Genomic DNA, 23,006 nt, shown 5'->3' with positions numbered 1-23,006 from the left:
GAGGTAAAAAGAGGAGAACGAAAAACTGTAAAACATGGAGTAAGTCTGGAAATTTGAAATTAAAATTGAAACTTTGAAATGTAACATCTGCAAATGTATAATTAAGGTGACCAAAATAGCTTCAACATATATCCCTGTAACAACAAAACCAACGAAATAATTCTGAGTGTGTATCTTTATCATAACAATGACTTAGTGAATGAAGAAATAATCTCCTTAAACTGCTATACCATTATGAAAAAAGTAAAAGTAACTGTATAACAAAGTTCCAAGAAACTAAATCAGTAAAGCAGATTATATGGATTTTAAAAGTCTGAAAGTACATGCTTAAAATCTAGTCATTCAAACTTTTCTTACTAAGATGTTTCTAAAAGAGTTATAATAAGGCCCATTCATAGGGTAGCTGTCAAAAGAGAGGGCTGGGAAAGTGTTAAAAACAATGTATTTATTTGCATTTTCCCACTTCTCCCAAGTTTCAGAAATTTGTGCTCTTTATTATTGCGTGCTTTCTAAATTATCAAAATACTGCAGAATCTCCATGTTGTCTACTTCTTGGAATATAAATCTATTTGAAGTACACCCTCCTCTTGCTTAACTGATAGGTCAAATGCAGGTTTGAACAGCCTTTTGTTTTTTTCTATTAGGAAAGCTGCATTAAATCAGCTCTCTAAATAGAGATATAAACTGCAGAAAACATTTTTACAATGGAGGTGAAAGAAAACTTTCAGGTAGAAGTCAATCAACTAACTGGTAAACATTTCTTCTCTTGGGAAGATAAATGAGAAAATTATGAAAGGAAAGGACAATTCCAATTTTATATTAGCAAGACTTAGTTACATTTTGTTAATCAATATTAGGACAGCAATGGGCAGCAATGAAAGCAGTTGATGGGAACAGAAGACTGCAGATGAATAAAAACATTCTTATAAATCGTAAGTGTGTTTAAGTATGTAATAATAATATTAAGAATAACTAAAAAATTATAGCATCTTCTAGTGGAAAGAATCCTATGATACCAAACAGGATGCCGATATATGATTTTCAAATTGTAGAACATCTTCCACTCAAATTATGTTGTATATCAAAGTACCTTTCAACAACATGAATTTCTAAAAATACATGGGGTGTTAGCACATCCAGCATGGCAGCTTGGCAGAGAATGCAGACATTTTGAAATACTACATGCTATCAAGTGCAGCAGTGGATTTTTAAGTCAACTATATGCAAATTATATCCAACATGAACACCATGTGCAAAATTTAACACATTAAAGTGGTCTTTAGGCAACAATTCTCTTTGAAAAATTTTGGGAATCAAGGTTTATCTAGATTTATTCTTTTTAGGTTTTACTTCAAGCCGAAATATAGTCAAGTACCCAACATCAGCCGGAACATCAGCAGGACACAGGAACGCAGAGGAATGACAGTTAGACACAGCAATGAGTGCCATCTTTATAGTGTTGCCAGCAGAGGACAGGACGGGGACTGGACGCCTCATCGTTTCCCTCAGCATCCTCACAAAAATCAATGCATAAGATGAATGACAGATCTGAACTGTGCATTATCTGTTCTGTCCTATGGGGCTCGCTCTACAGATAACTCCATGTAACCTCAGATGGCATTGGGTATCAGTAACCAGCCAACTGAGAAGCAGAAGGTATCTTACTTATTCCTCCCCTCCATCCAGCAGTCCAGAAAAAACTCGAGAAATTTCATTATTGATTCCAGTGTCAGTCTACATGGCTGTTAGTTCTGCTGTTCCTCGGGCTCTATTGGGTATGCACAATTGTGTCTTCCAGTTGGCATTCAACATAATAAAGGCTGCTAGGCTTCATGTCATGCCAAATGTCAAAGGTTATAGTTACTCGTAACAGTTCAAATAATTTAAAATTATTATCTTCCACAGCTTTTCTGAAACTTGTCCTTCAGATTGAAAAGTTAAATGACAAATAATTATAAACCCTTTACCTTTGAGTTAGGATTTGCTGTCATTAGCTATATAATGAGTTCATACAATCAGGCTTTGACTTTAGGTTTTAGAGACAAGACCGAAACCCAGAAATTCAATATACAAGACTTAAAGCCCTTTCAAATCTAACTCCCAGCAGACTTAGGGTAGGCAGTTGCTGTTCAGATCATCCAGCATTTTTCTGTGCCCTGTTTTATCACTGACACAAAATTTTTATGTTGACTTCGATGAGGTAGATCGTCATTGCTTTTTCCAAGATGAAGATCAATGTTTTTTTCCTCCAAAATTCCAACATACACACATTACAACTGATTCATAACACAGTAAAGAAATCTGTATCAGTTAATAAAGAATAATGATCACTGAAGATGCAGAATGAAATAAGCAAGGAAGATTTTCTTTTTTTAAAGAAGCAATTTAAAGACAACCAAAAAAATCATGTGCTGAGGCTGTTTACTCTAAATTTCTCGCTCAAAAAATGGAAATAAAATATATAGGAGTTTCAGGCTTATGCTCTTCTTCACTCTAGCCCCTCGCTAAACAAAAATATTTAAACAAACTGAAATTGAGCACATATTCACATGTTCATAGTGATGTAAACAAATTAGGACACAAATTATACCAGGAAAAGAAATGCACAGTATAATACTCATTGACATGTAAATATCTACTCCAGATCTCCTTCTTGTCCTTAAACATACCTTATCAGCCCTACCCAGATACACCCAAATATACGTCAAGAGTATAAATCTATAAAAATACTGATACTTCTTCAAATCTACACCACAGATCAGTTATGGCCGTGAAAGCTCTATACCAGAATACTCCAGGATGTCTATGTTAAGAAGGAAATTTGCATCCAATTATAAATGGGAGATACATTTCCTGTACTTTATCATGAAATATTTATATCCACGCTAAGATTATGAGCTAGTGTCTTGGAAACAGGTTCCTCTGTGAAGAGCCCGTTGAAAATTCCCAGGCAGGATGGTTCTCAATCAAAGACTGACAACTCATCAGGATTGAAATACCTGAGAGAGATAATTTGATTTTGATGAAACCAGGCAGCATTACAGCAGAAAGGTTTTACACGTGCCTAGTTCCCTCCCTGCTTACCAGCTGGGCTCCTAGGCAACCCAACAAGGCAGCAAGCGTCTAGACTTCAGATGCTTCAGCCTCTGTAGCAGAATAACAACAACCAGGAATGTGAGGCTCCAGAAGTCCAAAGATGCCCAGCTTCTTTGCAGCTCAGTAGCATGAGGTCTACAAAACAAAAGTCTCAGTAGCCTGGCCCCTCAGTTTATCGGGAACTGCCATGGCATGGGATTTTGGGGTTCCTGCCTCATTGTCAGACCACGTTTACTGACAAGCTGATGGACTAGAGATATCTAGGAGACTAGATATCCCCAAACCTGCAATTCCCAACTCTGATTGTGCCAACTCACTCAAGGCTTCCATGCTCTTATGTCCTCTTCATCTGACCAAATGGGAATATCTGACATCTAGAAAGCCTGACAGCACTAACTTCAAGGTCCCTTGATAGCAATTTCTTGCCAGACTGAACACCACCAGCTTTCAGGATGCTCTGTTCAGGAGCAGCCTGCCCAATAAACTGTTCCTGAGGTTACAGGTGATCCCAAAGGTCACAATTCCTTCCTCTTTCACAGAGAATTTAAAGTATATAGAAGAATTATTAACTGGCTAGCTGTGCAATTTTTCTTGATACCAAAATTACTGGGGGTTTTTCTTCTTAACAGTATAGTTTACTAGCCTCTAGTGCAGTCTCTAAAAAGACTCAGTAAAATCTCTGACCTGCTAAAGCGACCCTCCAGATGCCAATGAAAAGTTCACAATTACTTCTTCCCCTGCTTTTTCCTCACTGCTCAGAATACTCCGTACTTACATTTGGTTTGTCATTACATTTTGTGCGTTAAATTTGTGAAATGACCTTGTAAGTAATGACATTCCTACAATTCTCAGGAGTCTCTTAATTTGAGCTACAAATTGTACCTTGCCACTTTTTGAGTGATTTAGCAGTAAAAGACCTTTGCCCAGTGCCCTTGCTCTGCAAGTGCTGTTTCTCTTTTTGTCAGATTATTTTGTCTTTTTCAAGCTGAATCTCAATTTCTGCATTGTTCATTTCAAAACATTTCATCAATTTTCATTTCTGCCACAATTTAAGGAACTTTCAACTTTGCCTTCCATATTCTGTTATCCAATTATAAAACTATATTAATACGTTACTATCATCCAGTTACAGAAATACAAACTGCGCTTGATAATATATTATGGACTGTGTAGTTCTTTACCAGAATGTAACTCCTGATTTCATAATAGTCTACTACATGGGTAGCATGAACAGCCTCTCAGAGTATCAAAATGTCCACAAATATGGATGTTTCTTTGGGATGGACTCTTTCTACTTGTTTTGGATTCATCAGTCTCACTGAGCACATGCTGCGCAATCAGCCCTTGTATCTGGAGAAGTAGCTATACATGAAAATCTGACACACTTGCAACATGCAAGACATTTTGCTCATGCCCTGTCTTCTCCACAGAATAAGTTCCACTGTCGTGAGCTTGTTGAACCCACTGCTCCAGCTCTGCATGATGCAAGTATTCATATTCCTGAACAAGGTTTTTCTCATAGAACTGTATGAACAATAAAAAAGCATCTCAGGCAAAAAAGCCTTGATGTAGGGACAGGAGGGTTTTGCAGTATCTACTGAGGATTAGCACACACCACCCAAAGAGAACATAAGCTGCGAATCATCACAGGCTGGACAGGAATGTCACTTTGATTGTGCTGCTTTCTACTCTTTCCAGCTTGCTGTTTCCCAGACTGGAGACATGATCCTAAGCCAGGTAGATCTTTCATCCTACTTGGTATGCCCTCAGGTTTACTCTTTGCTCTCAAAATTGGTTATGCATACAACCCTCTACCTCCCTTAGCATGTGATGTAGTTGCTTTCCAGCTCCTTACAGAAAAACAAGAGTGGAATCAAGCTTTCCTTGCTTCTGTGCTTGTATTATCCTATCTACAACCAGAGGATGCCTCTGTCTCTAGTCCCAAAACCAAAATGGCCAAGATAGCTGAGCTGAGTATCACTGGTTAGAGCGGGCCTACCCAACTGGACTCAACAAGGGATGCAGGCAACTGATGAATCCAAACAAGAAAAACTGCCAAGATACTTAAGGAGGACTTTTGGACAAATATTGCAGTAGATTTATCAGCTCTGTTGACATGTGAAGACATCGATACATTTAGCTTTCAGCCAGCTACACAATTAAAGAGTTTAGGGTTTTTTTTGGAAAACGGCTTACTTCATTTTTATACACAAACTCGTTTGAATTAGGTACTAGGACCTTGTTTAAAACTGCCTGATGCTTGTGTCTAAGGTCTTGTGCTGTTTGCACGTGCTTCACTGCACCTCAGGCATGAAATCAAGCACTTTGTTATACTTCTGATGATTCCTGTGTTGCTTCCAAAAGCTAACCATTAAATTCTGATTAAATATCACTGGCAAAGAACATAGGGGATGCTTTAAGTAGTTAAAATGCGTGGTAACTGCAAGATACCACTTCAAGCTGTTGTATCTGGAAGACAGAAAATACAGTATTTAACAGAGAATGAGAGAAACCCACTCGGACTTAAAGAGCACTTTCCTGTAATAATAGGAGACCAAAGGACAGAAGTTTATTTGCTGAGGTCTACCGGCAGTCCATTAAGTAACACAGGTATCAACTCAGTGATGTCCATAAGGAAGAGATACCATTTATAATCACAGTACTCATACGCTACCTGCAGTTCTGTAATTTACCATGCAGCTACTTCAACAGGTCTAAATCACAGTTACATTCAAGTATGATCAACCCTTCCCCATCTTCAAATCAGGCCCCTGCTCCATCTAGTCCACTGAGACTGTTCTTCTGTGACCCCCTCCTAGGTAAGTTCCAGGCCAATACTAAATCCTTATCCTTCTTGATATGCCAGCCACATATAAATACATTAGCTCACTTCAAACTTTCCTTAAACCCTCTTTTCCAAAGACTCACATGCCTCAACTAAGCCACACAATTTATATAAACTCAGAGCAACTGTTTTCAGTTTCTTGGTCTTTGCTACTTCTGCTTTAGACCTGAAGAGGACCCCAATGGCTCATCCATTTTTCCTACCTATCATAGTCCTATAAAGGAAACTACTCTCTACAAGCCTTGCTTTGCTTAAGTCCTTAGATTGTCATGGCTACACCGCTACTACTATAAGCACCTTGACAGCAGACTGTGCTGGAATGCTGACACCACATAAAAAGTGTCCTGATCCACTCGCACATAGGTATCAATTGTCTCTTGTCTTGGATGATCTTTTTTTCTGAATTTATATAGCCCCCAGCACAACAGCTTCTTGATTTATGCCTGGAACTGAGCAACACTGACAACAAATAACAGAAACAACTGACTTACATGTACCTTTATTTTGACTGTAATGGCAGTCTCCATAGAATACTTCGCTTTTAAAACTACTCTTCCAAAGAGACCCTACACATACATACTATATTCCCAGCTTCCGGGCAGATCAAATACAAGCCTTGTTCAAATTCTATTAAAATCATCCTTGTGTGGTTAAAACCCACAGACCATATAAAGTATAACACCATCACTTTGGAAGATTTTACAAAATAACTCCCTAAGCATTGTTTCAGTTTTTGTTAAACAGCAAAGTCTTAGAAGTATTAGATGAAATGTGAAGTGTTAATAGGTTACTAAATGAGTATCACCTTGTTCCCTCAGTAATGCAGAGTTTGATTCAAAGACAAAGTAAGTGGAAATGTTAACAATGGTTACAGGGTCTGCATTACACTCTCAGACATTATAGTTCAGACAAGTCACTTTTCAGAGCTTTGCGTTTAAATTGATGAGAGGAGGTTTTCCTCATTCGTATTAAAGATGCTTACTACATGGAACTGACATATTCCTCCCTATCCCTTATGATTTTAAATTAAATTACAAGTTCTGATTGATAGGAGCAACATGTACCAGATGGAAAATTATTACCAAGTGATAGATGCTTATATTAGCTCCTTAATAAATCTCAAGACTATGTCAAGGTCATTTTACAGTTCTACAATTTAAACCGTCTATCAGAATTTTAATTACATTTCATAAGAGATGGCAAAAGTATACTCAAACATGTTTGTCTCTTTATATACAGAAACACATTACTATATTTATTACTGCAGTTCTCAGTTATCAGAATGACTAGTAGTTCAGTCACTTTGACATTAGAAACATAAAATGAGAATCATATTTTTAAAAATACTGGTTCTGTGATACAGTGACAGTATGAAGAATACTGATGTCTAGTTTGCAGACAAATCAGATTTTCAATGAGTTAACTCAACAAAATAAAGTACAATAGCTAATACACTTACTATATGTAACCTAAGGCTATTAAACACAATAAAACCAGCTTCAGTTACTAGATTAGCTGAGTTTTTCAGGACTGATCCCAATTACATACTTTTGCTAAATTCATAAAGAAAATATCTATTTCTGCCTATTAGCTATCTTGTAAAATTGCTATGTAAGAGTACTAAACATTGTTGCCTTCATCTCAGTGGTGTGTATTTGTACAATGAGCGTAGGAACATTAACCATGTGAGAGTGACTAATTCAAAGATGAACAACAGAGCCCTTGTGTGTTCAGCGCAGCTGGCACCGCCTGTATTATTTTAATCAAACTCTGAAGACAATCAGTTTGGGATGGAACCTGAGAAAGTTCTTGTGCACAAGTGTCATTTCCCTAGGATATGAGCCTCAGGGTTAACCTAAGCTTAACACAGAAGTTACCATTTTTATATAGTAGCTGAGGTGAAAAACACTGCTTAAGCAGAACAAGTTCACATTATGTCTTCTACAGCTGACCAAGTCTCAAGAAGTGCAGTAAAAGAGACAGAGACATGAATAAAAGGAGACAAAAAGATCAAGAATACAAGGCAACAGGACAACGGTTGTTTTCCAGAAATGGGTGAATGTTCCAGAGATAGGTAGCATGGGATGGCCACACCTTTGATTCTTTAACGATTGGGAAAAGGCAGTAGGATAGTTAGTGCGCATGCCCTAACCTTGACCTCCATCCAGAACCAGGCAAGTCCCCAGTAAAAATGGGAACGCGTTTATAGTTTTGAGTAGTCAGAATAATAAGAGGAATGGCTAGCTTATCCTTTAATTTGTAAGATCACGAATTTTAGAACGATGCTGTTTTGTCCTCCTAAATTTGCCTCTGAGCTTCTCTGTAGCCTTGATGATAAGTAACAGATCACAGCTGCTGGAGAGATTATGATCAAAGAACAGAAGCGGTCACACTGCAAACATCTATACAACCTTACACAGGCTGAGTGTGAAAATGGAGTTTGATCTAAGGATGGCACATAGAAGAGCATCCACCTTGCCTTTCCTCAGTGAGACACCTACCCGTTTCCACCTGTGAGGAGGCAATGAGAATTTCAGCGCTCAGGGTGTCCTGCTGGGTTTGTGTTACTTCCGTGATGTCCTTGTGAATGAGGATTGCATTCAATTTTTTTCACTGATTTACAGATTATTTTTTGGCTGTTGATCAACTATGATATTATATGTCTCTACAGCAAATGAAAATATTTTACTTGCTATTTGCAGCCTATCTAACTGGTTTGTTTTCTGCAAGCACATACAGGTAACCTGTACCTCTCTTTGCACAGCACAGTTCTTTCAGAACGTAGTATTCAAGGTGCTTTTTTGAATCAGGGCAGTGACTGTGTTCTTTATCTGCTAGTCTGCTCTATCTTCATTGTTATTCTAGCAGCAGGAATTAATCTGTGCAGAGGAATACGGATCTGAGAGAACAACAAACAAACAGACTGTTTGTAGTAGCTCTAAGGCTTCCATAACGGACACCCACACTTCATCTAACGCAAAGGATTTGCAAACATAAAAAGCATCTTTACTCTGCACAGTATCAGTGAAGCTTTTTGTCAGCAAAATACATTTTACTGCTCATTTTATAAATTATAAATACATTTTGGCAAAGGCAAATACAAGTCATATTAAGGAAACACCCCCATACTCTGAGATGGCCAAGCTGCAAACAGGTTTAGACTCTGACTAAGTGTACCTCACCTCAGAGTAGCACTGCATCACCATTAGATGAAGGAGACTATGAGCTGCATTTGTGTAGTCACACGTATTTAAAAGTGGCTACAGTGGCTACAGGGAGATGGCATTATGTGTTGATCTTCTGAAGTCCTGCTGTCTTTTGCTTTTCCAAAAGTTTCTGAGACCTCTTCGGGGCTTGCAAGATACAATGCTAAGCAATATGAGATACCAGCAGTTATACTGAAGCAAGCTAAATATGGATTAAACAGCAAGAGACCACTGCCATTAAGTTGCTTCATTTTACTTCGATTGGATATCTTATTTGTAACTATCCTTACAGTAACATCTGCTACTCTACATGGTGGCTATCTGTACAGCTCCTTTAATGCCATTATTCTTAGAACAGCATAGAAAATACGCAAGACTGGCATTATGCAAGGCAGACTTCTATTACCAAATCCTCAGGTTTGAGAATGTCTTTGACCCAACTCCATAACTGCCATGGGGAATACCCTCAGGGCCAAAAAGGAGAGAGAGGTGAGCCCCACAAAATACATCCCAGACTTTAGCTTTCCTTTGGTTTGCAGTCCCCACCTCCTCTTCCTTCCAAGACCGTGCATGTTATGCTGAAGTTCTAACCCGAGTGGAACGGTGAAGACACCATCTACTTTCTCATGACAAAACCTTTTTTTAAAATTTCATTCACCTTATTGACCACGTGTGCAGAAAGCAGGCATACCTGTACCTTGAACAGCCACTTTTCCAAGTCAAATATTATGTATGCCTGTATGGCATCCCCTCCAGAAATAATTTAGATAAAGGAATAAATTAACCTATATTCTTTATGTGTAGCTACAAGAGCTTGGCAGAAAGGCATGCTGAAACTAAGCTCCTCTGGAGACTTCTCTAGAGACAAAATGTTTAAAATGGTTTTCTTCCCTTGATCCATGCTCAGTGCAAACAATATTTCTTGCACTTACTGCTCCCTTGGCTGGAGACACCTGGAGTTTTGAGGCTTCCTGGTATGGAGTCAGCGACTGATACCACCTCCCAAAATGGACACTAATATTCATGATGCTGAAGCAATATCTCTCCTCCGGCTCTAGCAAGGTCAGGGTTTGGTCATGTTTTGAAGCATGGAAATTGATATGCCAAATATAGTTTTAGATACACAAGGGTGAAAGTTGTTCTTAATCATATAAATGCCTATTTTTTTAAAAACCTTTTAAATAGTGGGAGCTGTAGCCTAATTCTGTGATCTGTGGGCAACTGCATCCATTTATTAGTTTCAACTATCCTGGCTTTTGTGTCTCTTTACCAAGGTATACTATAAGATTAAAATAGGAGCAACTAAAGCTTTCTTATATGTTGCTCATTATTTCACATCCCCCTCTACATGTTCACTTTCACCTGTAAACTAAGAGAGCTCCTCCTATTTAAAAATATTCCCAAATGAAAATATATCAATTTTTATTGCTAGACCCTTTGAATTTCTATCATATCTGCTTTTGTTCACTTCATGTCAGAAACAGAAATTATGAGAGATTAAAATATTCCAATAATTCATGGAACAACATGGCTTTACTAGAACTACCTGCTTTAATATTTCATGCTTTTGCCCAGAAGTGCACACTGAGCAAGCCGCTAAGTTCCTTCCTGACTATCTGTGGTTAACTGGAAAATGAAAACTGCATCGAATAATTTTTCATTACTTCTCAAGGTGGAGTAACCATAGTCCTTCTATGCAGATTTTATACTGTTTCAGGTTATATAACCATCAAGCTTTATTAGATAACAAATAATAAATTCTGCAAATGGTGTATCTGTGCTCTCCAGATACCCTTTCTGAACAGTTAACTTAAGTCCTAGGCAAATCCTTCTGATATCCTGCTATTAATGTCATCTAATTCTGAAAGCTCTTCTGAAACCATTTGGAAGCTCTTCCCCTCTTCGCATCTTTTAACCAGATGACTTGCCATTTGAAAAAGCTGTATAGGCACATCTCAAAAATTGCAAAATATAGTTGACTCTGTAGTAGAAAACAAGTAAAAATACAATTTTTGCATGTAGGGATCCTCATATCTGGTAGTATCTAATGTTGCAGTTATTAGCATCTATTTACACTCTTTTGAAGACCTTCTGTCCCTTTCCCAGGGGTCTATAAAGCTTCAGATCCTCAGAATCTTTCACGTAAGACATTGTGCTAGTGTTTGAAAAGCCATGAACCATATTTCTAGCCAATATCACTAGGAAACTAGAAGCACACCTCTCATTCCTTTAACTCTATCACAAACACATGTAAAACAGATTTTGAACATAAGTAAGAATTTCTTCAGCCATTTAACTAGTCTTCTCTCAACAGGGAATTTTCTAGTCTGCCAGCTAAATGAACATGACGTGACAAAAAAACACAAAATACAGAAAATTACACATTCCTAACACCCCTAGAAGTAATGTTATTTGAAACTATGATTGCACACAAAAGTGCATCTTCTACCCACTATAGAAAAAAAGGTCAAAAAAAAAAAAATCACTTTTGTTTTAATTGTTAATTGATCTGTAATTATCTGAAGATTCTTTTTTTCCACTCAGGAAGACAAAAGGCAAGGAATGCATCTTCTTGAAGAGTTTACAGCTGTTATACATGACAAATCTACAAGTAGGCAAATAACAGCAAGCATATATACAAATTACTTTAAAAATATTCCTAAATTTGTGTCCACTATAAATTGCAGCAGGTGTGACATAACAGAGGAGATCTCAAGTGTGGAGTTTGCCACTTAACCACCTTATTTAGTCCAAGAAACACCAAAGGATTATTCAGAGCATTTAAGCAAAGAGTCTAATTTTCTCTATTGAGGGAAGTTAGGGTTTTAACTTTAGGTATCTAGTTTAGTTCCTTGTACTAGACTTTGTGAATAATTGTCTATTACTTACACTAGGTTGTAAAACTCAATTAATTGGAAACAATCTTGAAGAAGATTGGATGAATGATCATGAAATCTCACCTGTATTTTGTGCAGGTAGAATTTTGATGTGAAGGATCTGGTGGATTAAGTGTGATTCTTGGCGAGACCTGAGCTGATAGCAAAAATCCCGAAGCTAGGATAATGAGTGCTACAGCAGTACCTAAAAATACAGATAAAGAACAATGTGATACTTTTCTCCAGAGTACATGAAATAATTCTCTATTGAACTGAACTACACTTGGGAAAGCAAGGCACCTCATTACTATGCATACAGCATTTGCTAAGGAGTTGTGATGAGAACCTAAGAAAAATACCCTTTGCTACATCCACATCTTGAATTAGGTTAGATGTTAAAGTCAAGTGCATCAGGTTTAATATCCAGATATTAAATTAATATGTTGAGACTTTTTTTTTAATATGTGGAATTGAAGACTGCACTACTGAATGGATATATTCTTTTTGGTGTTGAAAATAATGCTGTGAAGGTAGAATTTAACAGTGACTTTGAAATCGCCACACTTCTTCCCACTCCCACAACCAGACTTGCTGGCTTTCCTGTAAAACAGAAAATAGCATCAGCATTTTCATTGACTCTACCTCCCTTTGTGAAATGAGATAAATTCAACTTTTCATATAAACACCACCAAAAAGCCCAAGTGCAATTTCTGACCTTGTTTCAAATAGCACACATAACAACTGCTAGTTAAAAGCACCCTTTCATCTATTTGCTCCTGTCCCCCCCAACAAATTCCTTGTGCACAAGCTGGGCAAAATGATGAGAGGGAAGATGGCAAAAAAGGTTCATACTTTGTGCAACAGGCCATTACTAGAACATAAGCCATAGTTTTCCTAGCTTATTTGTCACACACACACAATATGCTGTATCATTTTAATGAAAACTGATATATTTCACTACTCATAGTACTGCAACTATCCCAGACTCAGACTGACAAAACCTTTACATCTTGCTACTTGACGAGGCATCAAGTTCTATGTTGTGTAAAATACCCTGAATATCTATTTGTATTCTCATTATTTATGTGGCATGTTTTATTTGAGGCGTCACATATAACATGTATAACCTGATCTAAAAATACAAAACTAGTAATAACGTTATTTGTGAGTTAGTTACCAATGATCTAATTACATTATCCTTACCATACAAAAACAGACTCACAAACCACTGAAGCACATCCCAGTTGGAAAGCAGCATACATTTAGAAGTGTGCAGTGATATAGCTTAATGGTTGAGGGCAAATTAAGGATACTGTATTCAGTTCCAAACACTCCTCATTATCCCTTTGCTCTGTATGTTAGAAGCATGTAAGTAATTTTCTCAGAAATGCATCTGTGCAAACTTTTAGAAATGCCACTACATTAAAATCCTTAACATGTCACTCTGGTAATCTTTAAGAAATTACACATTATCTGGTTTTTATTTTGGGGTTTGGGGTTTTTTTGTGGGCAGAGGGGATGTTTTGGCAGCTTCGGGGGTGGGTTTGATGGTGTTTTTAAAGAGAGAAGCAATAGTTTCCTAGCAGGCAAACCCACCAAGTATGTGAAAAACTTTTTCTGAGACATAAATAATACCTTATGTACCACAATCCGTGTAATAAAATTATTCATGAATGGGTCTGTGCAGCAGCCATGGCTATTAGGCATGAATATGCACAAACTGGAGATGATTGGACCGCATGTTTACCTGAACCGAGGCAAGAAAGACCTTAAACTCAATCACAAACTCTATGGGGAGAAAGCACCTGCCCACCATAAGATGTGATTTCAGGTTATTCTGTACTTGGCGTTGTACTGCTATGGCTAGTAGGTACACTAACAATCCCAGTTTTCTGGGCAGTATGGATATTGCACTAGATTTACTGTACTTTCAAAATGCCATAAGCCAGACAGCAAATATCTTTAGGCAGGGCCTATAATCTTACTTATATTCATTCTAAATATGCTTTGTCTGTCTTCTAAGGTAACTAAATACACTAACAGTCACTTCCAGTACCTCTGCAAATGTCTTATTTCTTTGGAAAAGTACTGAATATGTAAACTTGGCGAATGAAATTTATTATATATTTTCATTGCGTGGGAAGTTTGTCTATGATGAAGAAAAACATACAGTTACAATACATTATTAGCTGATAAAAAAAAAAAAAGGAAATATCCTGAAGATATTTTAGATCCTCTCTGTTACAAAAAGAGATACCAATTTTCCAATGCCCAAATACCACCATGCTTTCAAATTGACCATTTCTGAAAGGGAAAAAGGAAAACACAAATAAAATGGATATTGCACTTGTCAAAATTCTTGCATGTTTCCCAATTAACAGCTTTGAAGACAGAAATTGACTGAAGAAAAAGAGCGAAAGAAAGATAAAGAAATGATGCCAAGATATAAAATGAATGGGAAACTAAGAGGAATCAATAACTGTAGTAAAGAGAATTAAAAAGGTGTGATTTATTCTTTTTTTTTTTTGGCAGACGCAGTTTACTGTAATTTTCCTAATGCTTCTGGATCTATCCGAAAGGCTCAATTTTTCAAAAGTTGCTAATATTTTGAAAATGATAAAGATACATTAAATTAAATGTAAAATTGCTCTTTCCCAAATGTTTTCAGAAAGTGGGAAAAGCTGCACAAGTTTACAAAATTAAATTACAGTATGCTGCCTTTTAATAAAAATATTAATGTTACCATCTCTCTACCGATTATTCTTGTAGGTTATCATCTAACAAACATCAAATCAATTAAGCTTTACCAAAAAAAACCCCACACCCTTGCAGCAGCAGGCAAAGGTAGTAGTTTTGTCCTCATCCTATGTAATGGGAGACTGGGGCACACCTGGCTTCTCCAAAGACCAGAGAAGCAACCAGTAATAACTCAGTGTGAAAGTCAATGTCCTTAGAAACACAAACCAAAGTAGAGCAGTAAAATATAAGTTTACCCCGTGAGAAAACTCATCATGGAAAACAAATCCATCAAGAGATTTAGTAATTATCATTTTATTAAACAGCCCTCTTGCTAAGGAAAACACATCATATCCACCACTACCTAAATCAAAGTGTCAAACATTGCATAGAAAAATTCTAAATAGTACAGAGAGATGACATATGATTTCATTACTGTCATTATTTCTATCTTCCTTAAGGAGGGACTGTATGATAAAGAACACAGCAAGCAAAGTGATGCTGCAGACTGACAACTGGCCACAGAAGGACCAAGAATATTTTTACCAAAAAATTACTTTGTGTCCAAACATCATAAACAAATAACTCTTAACTGTGTTCTTCTCCCTCATTAATTCTGTGTCTTATTTCTATAGCCTTCTGTGTTCTATAACTAATATGCTTTGTAAGAGACATTTATATATACATTTCAAATGTATGACCTTTGAATACGTTAACCAGAGCCAAAAAGCAGAGAGTTCTGTGATTGTACGAAAAGTTCACATGGGAATCACGTGGGAATCTGGACCCACCGATACAGCTGGGTCCAGATAAGCAATAAACTCCTGAGGGGCTGGCCAGGTGTATGAGGTATTGGGGCCAACTACATAAACATATAAATACTCCATTCCAGTAGAGTATAAAGGAGAGGCAGCACCCAAGAACCAGAAGTACCAGTGCAGTGCGAGGAGAGATCCACTTCACAGAAAGACAAGGAAACAAACAAGTACCACAGGGATAAAAAAGGTATTGAGCATAGGGAACGGTACAGAACTGGGTCTTTCCCCTCTGAAAGACTTGGTGCTGGCTGGAGACATAGAAGAACTTATAAGGGAGATGTATTTTAACTGATCTGGAGGTAGACTGTGATAAAAGTAGGGATTTGAGAATTTTATTCATTTTTTTAAGACGCAAGGAACGTGCTTTTCCAGTCTCCTCTGTCATGAGTACATTTCTGAACTTGGATTGTGAAAAACACCTCAGGTTTCTTGACTCCAAATCAAAATGGCAACACTTTAAATACACATTTGTTATAACTTGGAAATGCTAACTTGCCTCCAAACAGCATGTTTTAATTTACAAATTTGGGTAACTGTATCAAACCGGATGCAACACTGTGCCATCACTGTTCTGCCTATATAAATGCATTCAAATACTGCGAGTGTAGATTAACTTGGGAACCGCAGATGGCCAGCGACTTGGCAGGTGGTCCCCCACTCTGTTGTGTTGTATTAACTAGAAGTTTGGATCCCTGACAGCGACAACAGAACAAAATATGGAGACGTTAAACCTTACCAGCTAAACACTTGTGAACATTATTTCAAGAGGAGCAGGAACTGTTTCTCTCTTCCAAACCCTGTCCTTGGAAATGTCTGAACCTTTCAGATGCTCAGCCAGAGGCAGGTATCGGTCACAGATCACTCCAGCCAGAACGAGTTCGTAATGTGGGAGCAAGCAGGGACTTACTGGGTAAATGGCAGGACGTGGCTGAGCATAGGCGACTACTCACTCTGCCTTTTCCTGCTTCCAAGAGATGGCTATGTGATGAGTTAGGGTGTTTGAATATTTGGAAAAAATGTACAAATCCAGAATTCTGGTTTTTAGTACCTCATACATGAGATGAATTAAAATCACATTAGTGTAGGTAAGGTATTTACTGTATTGTATTTGAGATAACTATGCAAAGAACTGCATTAGTTTTTAAAAAGTGCTGAAATGGCTATGTGATACGCTTTCTCCAGTAGTTCTTGATACGACACTCTGAATTCACATTAATGAGCCAGAAATTACATATCACATATACCCACATGAGATTTATAAACTAACCAGCTGTGAAGTTCCAAGCATTTGATTCCTTATACTGAAAAAACGCGTGAAAAGCTAAATGAAAACACTGTCAAACATGGCTTGAAGAAGAAACTGCACCTCAAAAAATAGCATGCTAAACCTCTATTTTTTAAATTAGCCTTTAGCTGTGGTACTATACTACTAGTCTTGAAAAGCTATATGATTTCAGGCAGAAGATGAGGTCAACACTGTTATTTTAAAGAAGACTACTGTCATAAAATTAGCACTTGAATTTTTATTTTCATTTTATTAACAATTATGAGGCATATATAATACACTAATTAAGCACTCACCTGTTAAGCTACCAAGTGTAAGTTTCCGGCGACCCATTCTTTCAACGAGCCAAACTCCCACGAGAGTAAAAATGAAGTTTATAAACGCTGTCAGTGCAGCCAGCCAGATTGCAAGCCTGTCATCTTCAACTCCTGACATCTGCAAAATGGTAGCACTGTAGTACCTGCAAGCAGAGGGAGAGACAAATACAAACACCGCTGATTTCATTTTGGCTCATGTTATAGTTTCTGATTTTAAATTGAAAAAGATCATGAAAAATACCAAGTGTGACCTCGTGCATAATGCAGCTGCAGACTGACACCCCATTACCCTGGGAAATCAGGCATAACCAAGGCATAACTTGCGCTTGACTAAAGTTTTGACCGGAAGACATCAGCAGACGAATTGCCGTTCCCTTGGCTGCTTATATTTTCAATGATCAATCATATTCTGCTAGAAATGGGGTTTGCATTTTTAATTTAAGTAAATCCAGATTTCAAATGCAGCTATTGCTTTGTGCTCTATCTTTTTTTCTGCCAAAACATGCAGGGTTTTAGCACTCTGTGTACTGTCTAGGGAAAGATAGCTCAAAAATCAAATATGTTTTCATTCCCACTAAAGGTCATCCAGAACTAATCTGTGGCATGCAACACGTTGCAAGTGACACTTGCAACCTCCTGGTTTTAGGTTTTGCAGTTTTATTTCACTGCCATGAAGCACCTGAAACCTTCTCTATTGTATTACTTTTGTCTTAACCAGAATGCGATTGCTTTGAAATGCCTTAGCACCACATTGCAGGGATGTGAATCTACACCCAACAGGAGCATACAGAAGTTTCCACTGCTCTCTAAAATGAATCAACCGTTCCACACAAACAGTAACTCATAAATAAATCAACTGAGCAAAATGAAAAGGGAAAAAAAAGGAAGCCTTGTACCATTTTTCACAGAGATCAAATGAACAGAGATATTGCGCCTATGTTCTCAGGGAGAGCTAAATAAACTTTCAAGAAAACATATGAGTAGTTGTGTTCATGCTGCAGAAGCACTTTTCATCTTGTTCTATTAATTTGTGCTGACTGAAATACTGAATAGTATTTCAAAGCCCTCAAATACCTAGCAGCCTATAGGCTTTCACACAGTAATAACCATCAAAAATGTCAAGGTCACGGGTTTTTTTTTCTGGTCAAAATACAGCTTGCTTTAGATGTCCCCTTGTTGTCTTAATGCCCAGATGTGTTATCCTCAGAAATTTTAGCGGTCCACATTTTTCTATTCTAAGCATAAAACACTTTTTATTTCAAATCAGTAATCCATGACGGACAATATGCTCAACTGACTTCCTGCAAAAGTTCTTGAGCCATTTAAGACAATACCAGCCATAAAAGATTGCGCCTACGGCTGGATGTTACTGCCTCACCCGTTGGCTAAGACAAGGTATTTAGATCCTCCCAGCTCCCTTCCTCAGCTCCTCCTCCCCACCAGTACAGCCATTTGAGGCCATGCCTACACAACCAACCCGTGGTGCAGCAGGAGAGGACCTCCAGAGTGAAACTGTTGGTACCGAGGACCCAGTATCTACATACGCATGGGTTTTGAACCTGGCTCCGTGGTCTGCCTGCCCGTTAGCAACTGCAACACCTCGTCCAGGCTCATTTCATCTGAAAGAGCTGCACAGCCTGAGATCCCAAGAAGGGTGCAAATCTTGGAGAGACAAAGATTCATAAAGGATAGACATCATCTGAATTAAAATGCTAATGTTAATGCGTCCTCACTTCTTAAGGCTCTCTGAATTAAATTGGTAACTGCCTGTCAAAACTTACATCGTACTGCACTGTTCTAGTCACCAAAATCATCCAAACAGTCTCTGATCTCCCAATACACCTTTCTTTTTCTTCTTAAGGGTAGGAAAATATCTATGAATGTCAAGTCTTGGCCTGCTGACACCCACTATGAAACTCCTATTTACTGCCACCACACAAGGTTTCAGGAAGCCATGGTTAACTCCACGCATCTAAATCTTCTCAAAATCCAATTCTACTGGGAAGTCAGAAATTACCAGTTGTCAGCAGCAATGTATAGCGTACTGATTCTATATGGTTATAAAAGCAAAGAATAAAGAATCACATAAAAGCATGTAGATGTCTACTGCCTTATACATACAAACAGGCACCTTCTGCCCCTGACATTCCTCTGGTTGCTTACTGCACTCACTGGTTATATATTCTCAACTAGAAGCTTACTGTTTATCCAGAAAGAAACAGCCTAGCTCATTTCTATGGAAAACAAACCAGGGAAATTTAGATTCTGCAAATCCAAATGCCAAGCTACCAAAGCCTGGGTGCTTGGCAATGACGTTCATGTTTATTACAGCATAGCAATCTAATTTCAACAATTTAAAAGAACATTTGCATAGACTATGATAACTACTAAATATATTCGCTTATGTTTACCTACTTTAGTATGTTCATTTTTTATACCAACCTGTGCAGCCCTAACTGCCTATTAATGTAACAAGATGACAGGACTTCTTAACTTCTTCCTGACAAAGAAAAAAAACTGTGTGGCAGAAAAAGGTCAAGTTGTGATATTATACAACCACAGTGAATACTGCAGCTCCTGCAGGGAATGCAATTTCAGTGACAAACTTGTGCAGTCCTAGCTTATTTTCTAAAATGTAAAGAAAATGACAAAAGCACATGTGTATCCTTGGAATTTTTAAGCAAGTACTGTATCTTAGAAAGCAAATAAATACAGACAATTACAAAGCCACACAAAGTAACTGAGTCAGATATATAAAGATTTTAAGATTGATCATTTCTGAGGATGTCAAAATTATGAAGTTCTTTCAAAAGTTGCTGTACATTTAAAAAAAAAATACCTGAAACATTTCCACATTCAAGAATCCTCAGACTAATCTTTTGACTATATACTGAAAATGCACAGTATTGGAGGAAACGAAGCACCCCCAAACACTTTTCTCCCTCTTCTCCTTTAAAGAGCCAGTATATTTTAAAGCAATGACATCCAATGTTTAAAGAAAAGGAGAATTTCCCTCCTTCAAGCAGGTCTTACAGACAATTCCAGATGCATCAGGGTTCCCAGGTTTGCTCATTCAGCAGCAGAGAAGCAGCCCACCATGCCAGGCTTTGTAGCTCTCAATCAAAAAAAATGACTGTTGATAAGCTGTGACCACAGCTTTTGTTGCCCCATCTTTCACAAGGGGCTGCTCCACCCCATCTGTTATATCAAGTCTACTCAAACAAAGTTTCTGTCTAAGGATGTCAGCCTTTTCGGACAGAATTTATAATTCTTGTGACATTAATGAATACACCTAAGTAACTCAGAAGTACCTTTCAACATCTTGAAAACAATTATATTTTTCCTTTTAAGAAAACAAAAATAGAGTACTCTGGCACTGCTTTGCAGGGGTTTGTTAACATTTTCTAGCAGAGTACTTTGGAAATCACTATCCAACCACTCAAACTACTCAGTCCAAGAAAATCAGTCCCTAGAGGTAACGAAACCCTCTATCTTTTTTTCTCAACTCAACTGAAATAACACAAAGTGAAATGGCAAGTAGTGCAATAGCCAAGAAGCAAATGATTAAATATTGAAGAAAATCCAAAATGGTGGCAATTTTGACAGATTTACATGCTCTTTTTCTGCAGCAGTGCACGAACAAAGATCCTCTCCTTCTGCTCTATCAATTTATTATATGTCACAATTACTGGACTAGGACAGAGAAAAGTATTCATAACAAAACATGCTCCACATTCACAAAATTGTGTTTCATTTACACCTTCAATCTGTTTCTCTGCTCCTTTAGGAATTACTAAAGTTTATTCCCATCAAGTTTGATGATTTCCAGCATGGGAGCTGCATTAGATGTGTCCAGGCTGAGCCAGGCATGCAGCGTTACCTGGACAAGGTACCAAGGGCGGTGCAGCTTCCCCAGCCCCGAGCAGCAGGGCTGTCGCACTAAGGGAAGCCCGGTCACAACCTCCTCCTGCCTATAGCCCCGACTAAAGGGACTCGTGCTGCCAAGCATAAGACAAAGCATAGTTATTTTAAAAACAGCAATGTATTACAGCCTATATACACATGGAATATAAAGTCTTGTCCCCCAGCTAGCTTTTGAAGTGGTGAAAGGTTCAGGTGAGAAGCAGCAAGTCCACGTTTTCAGGTACGGACACTTGCAGGCTGGCCATGGTGCCATCTATCAAGCCAGGCAGCTGCATTAGTATGAGACTATGCCAACGCCAACCCAGAAGCTGGACTGTTTAGACAGATACCATCTTGTAAAAAAATCTGAGGGACTAATGCTAATTCAAATTTCACATCGATTCGAACAGAAGTGTCCCACTCAACTTACAAGTCTTCTAATTTGTTTCATGTTTCCCTCCTTTTGCAAACTATCCCACATCCCTGTAAATACAGTTATAACATTCCCCAAGATAGACTGTTGTTCTGAGACACGCTTTGAACATATACATTACGACAACAATGAGGAAAACGGGTTAAGCCATCCTTCACATTTCACCTTTGGGTGATAAAAGATTTCGGTGGTTTTACAGGTTGCTAACCTGAACAGCAACAGCCCAACAAATGGCATTGCCATGGTGTGGAATACAGAACCTCCGCAGCAATACAACGCTTGGCACTGGCTAGCCTAGCTTGCCATGTCCCACTCACTGCAGGAGGAGGGGTTGAGGAAAGACCCCATGCTCCAACATACAGGTCCTGAACCATTCCACCCACTCAAAGGCCTGATGTGAATTTGCACATGATATACTTTCGCTGAGAACTGAAAATAAATTTATATAATAGTACTATTGTTATTAACTGGTTTTAATCCTGCAGACATACACACCTTCCTCTTTAGTCTTTTGTTTGCAGCTTGAACACAACAATTTTATCGTGTCTGGCATTTCTGAAGATTCAGAGGTGCTGAAGAAACAAGAAGCACAAGCCAGGAAACTCCCATTGGTATTACCACTGCTGGAAAGAGGTCAGGCACATCAAGTAACTGCAGTTTACTGAAAAATGGACTATATAAACTTGAGAACATCTTCTAGAGCAAAGCAGGCTTGTAGACAGAGCAAGCTTGTATCTGCCTGTCCCTCCCATTTACACCTATGTTATTAAAGGGATTTAATCAAGAAAGTTTAAGTTGACACTTTCATCACTAAGGCCCTGCAGAATTACCACGGCTTCACCAAGATGTTAAACTGTGGCAACTCATCTGTGTAGATGAACTCGCAGAAACAGCAGGAAAAAGCAGCATATGGGAAATTAGATGCCAAAATACTGGAAATGAGAACAAGCTAGGAAGAAGTTGATGTATCTGGAAGGAGCCAAGTGTGGAGGGTCTCCGACAGAGGGGATGCTATGGCCCTGCTAAGCACCATATGAAGCCTGGGGAAGGGAAACAGGCACATTGGCAAGGTGCTATAGAAGCAGCAAAGTAAAAATATCCCTTGGTTAGACTTGTTTGAAATAAGGATTGCAGAGCAATATAGCAGCATTTGATGATATAACTCGAGTGTTGGATCATGTGGTTCAACTTCCCAGTTTTGTGTTCTGCACACCACAGTGATAAGGGAGATGCAGCAGTTTCCACTTGCAGAGGTTGCATTCAGAGCAACCATGGACACCAGTTTGGAGACCTGGGCAGTTATTGAAATTCTGCTGCTTTCTGAACTCCTATAATAGAAATTAGTAATATTAATATCAACAGTAGCACTGATATTATGAAATATCTGAGCACAGATCTACTTTTCAATGGGAATTGCCTTTGCCAGACAAAACTTTGTTGATGCTGAATTTCCATTAGCTATGGATAATGAAAATGGAAAGTCACAGAAAG

The 23,006-nt window shown here is 38.1% G+C and overlaps 1 protein-coding gene across 1 annotated transcript in view; it reads right to left on the bottom strand.

The window, feature by feature from the left end:
• The window catches only part of SLC2A13 (solute carrier family 2 member 13), a 162,225-nt gene that overhangs the window by 26,333 nt on the left and 112,886 nt on the right, over positions 1-23,006 (bottom strand). Inside the window, exons 5-6 of the mRNA XM_059816927.1 lie at positions 17,159-17,322; positions 12,108-12,228 (exon numbers count right to left, since the gene is read on the bottom strand). Coding sequence (XP_059672910.1) covers positions 12,108-12,228; positions 17,159-17,322 — 285 coding nt within the window. The remainder of the gene's footprint in view (positions 1-12,107; positions 12,229-17,158; positions 17,323-23,006) is intronic.

Source organism: Gavia stellata, chromosome 4 (assembly GCF_030936135.1).
Source record: "Gavia stellata isolate bGavSte3 chromosome 4, bGavSte3.hap2, whole genome shotgun sequence".
NCBI lineage: Eukaryota > Metazoa > Chordata > Aves > Gaviiformes > Gaviidae > Gavia > Gavia stellata.
Note: the sequence above shows the minus strand (reverse complement) of the source record. Positions and strands in the feature narration are given on the sequence as shown.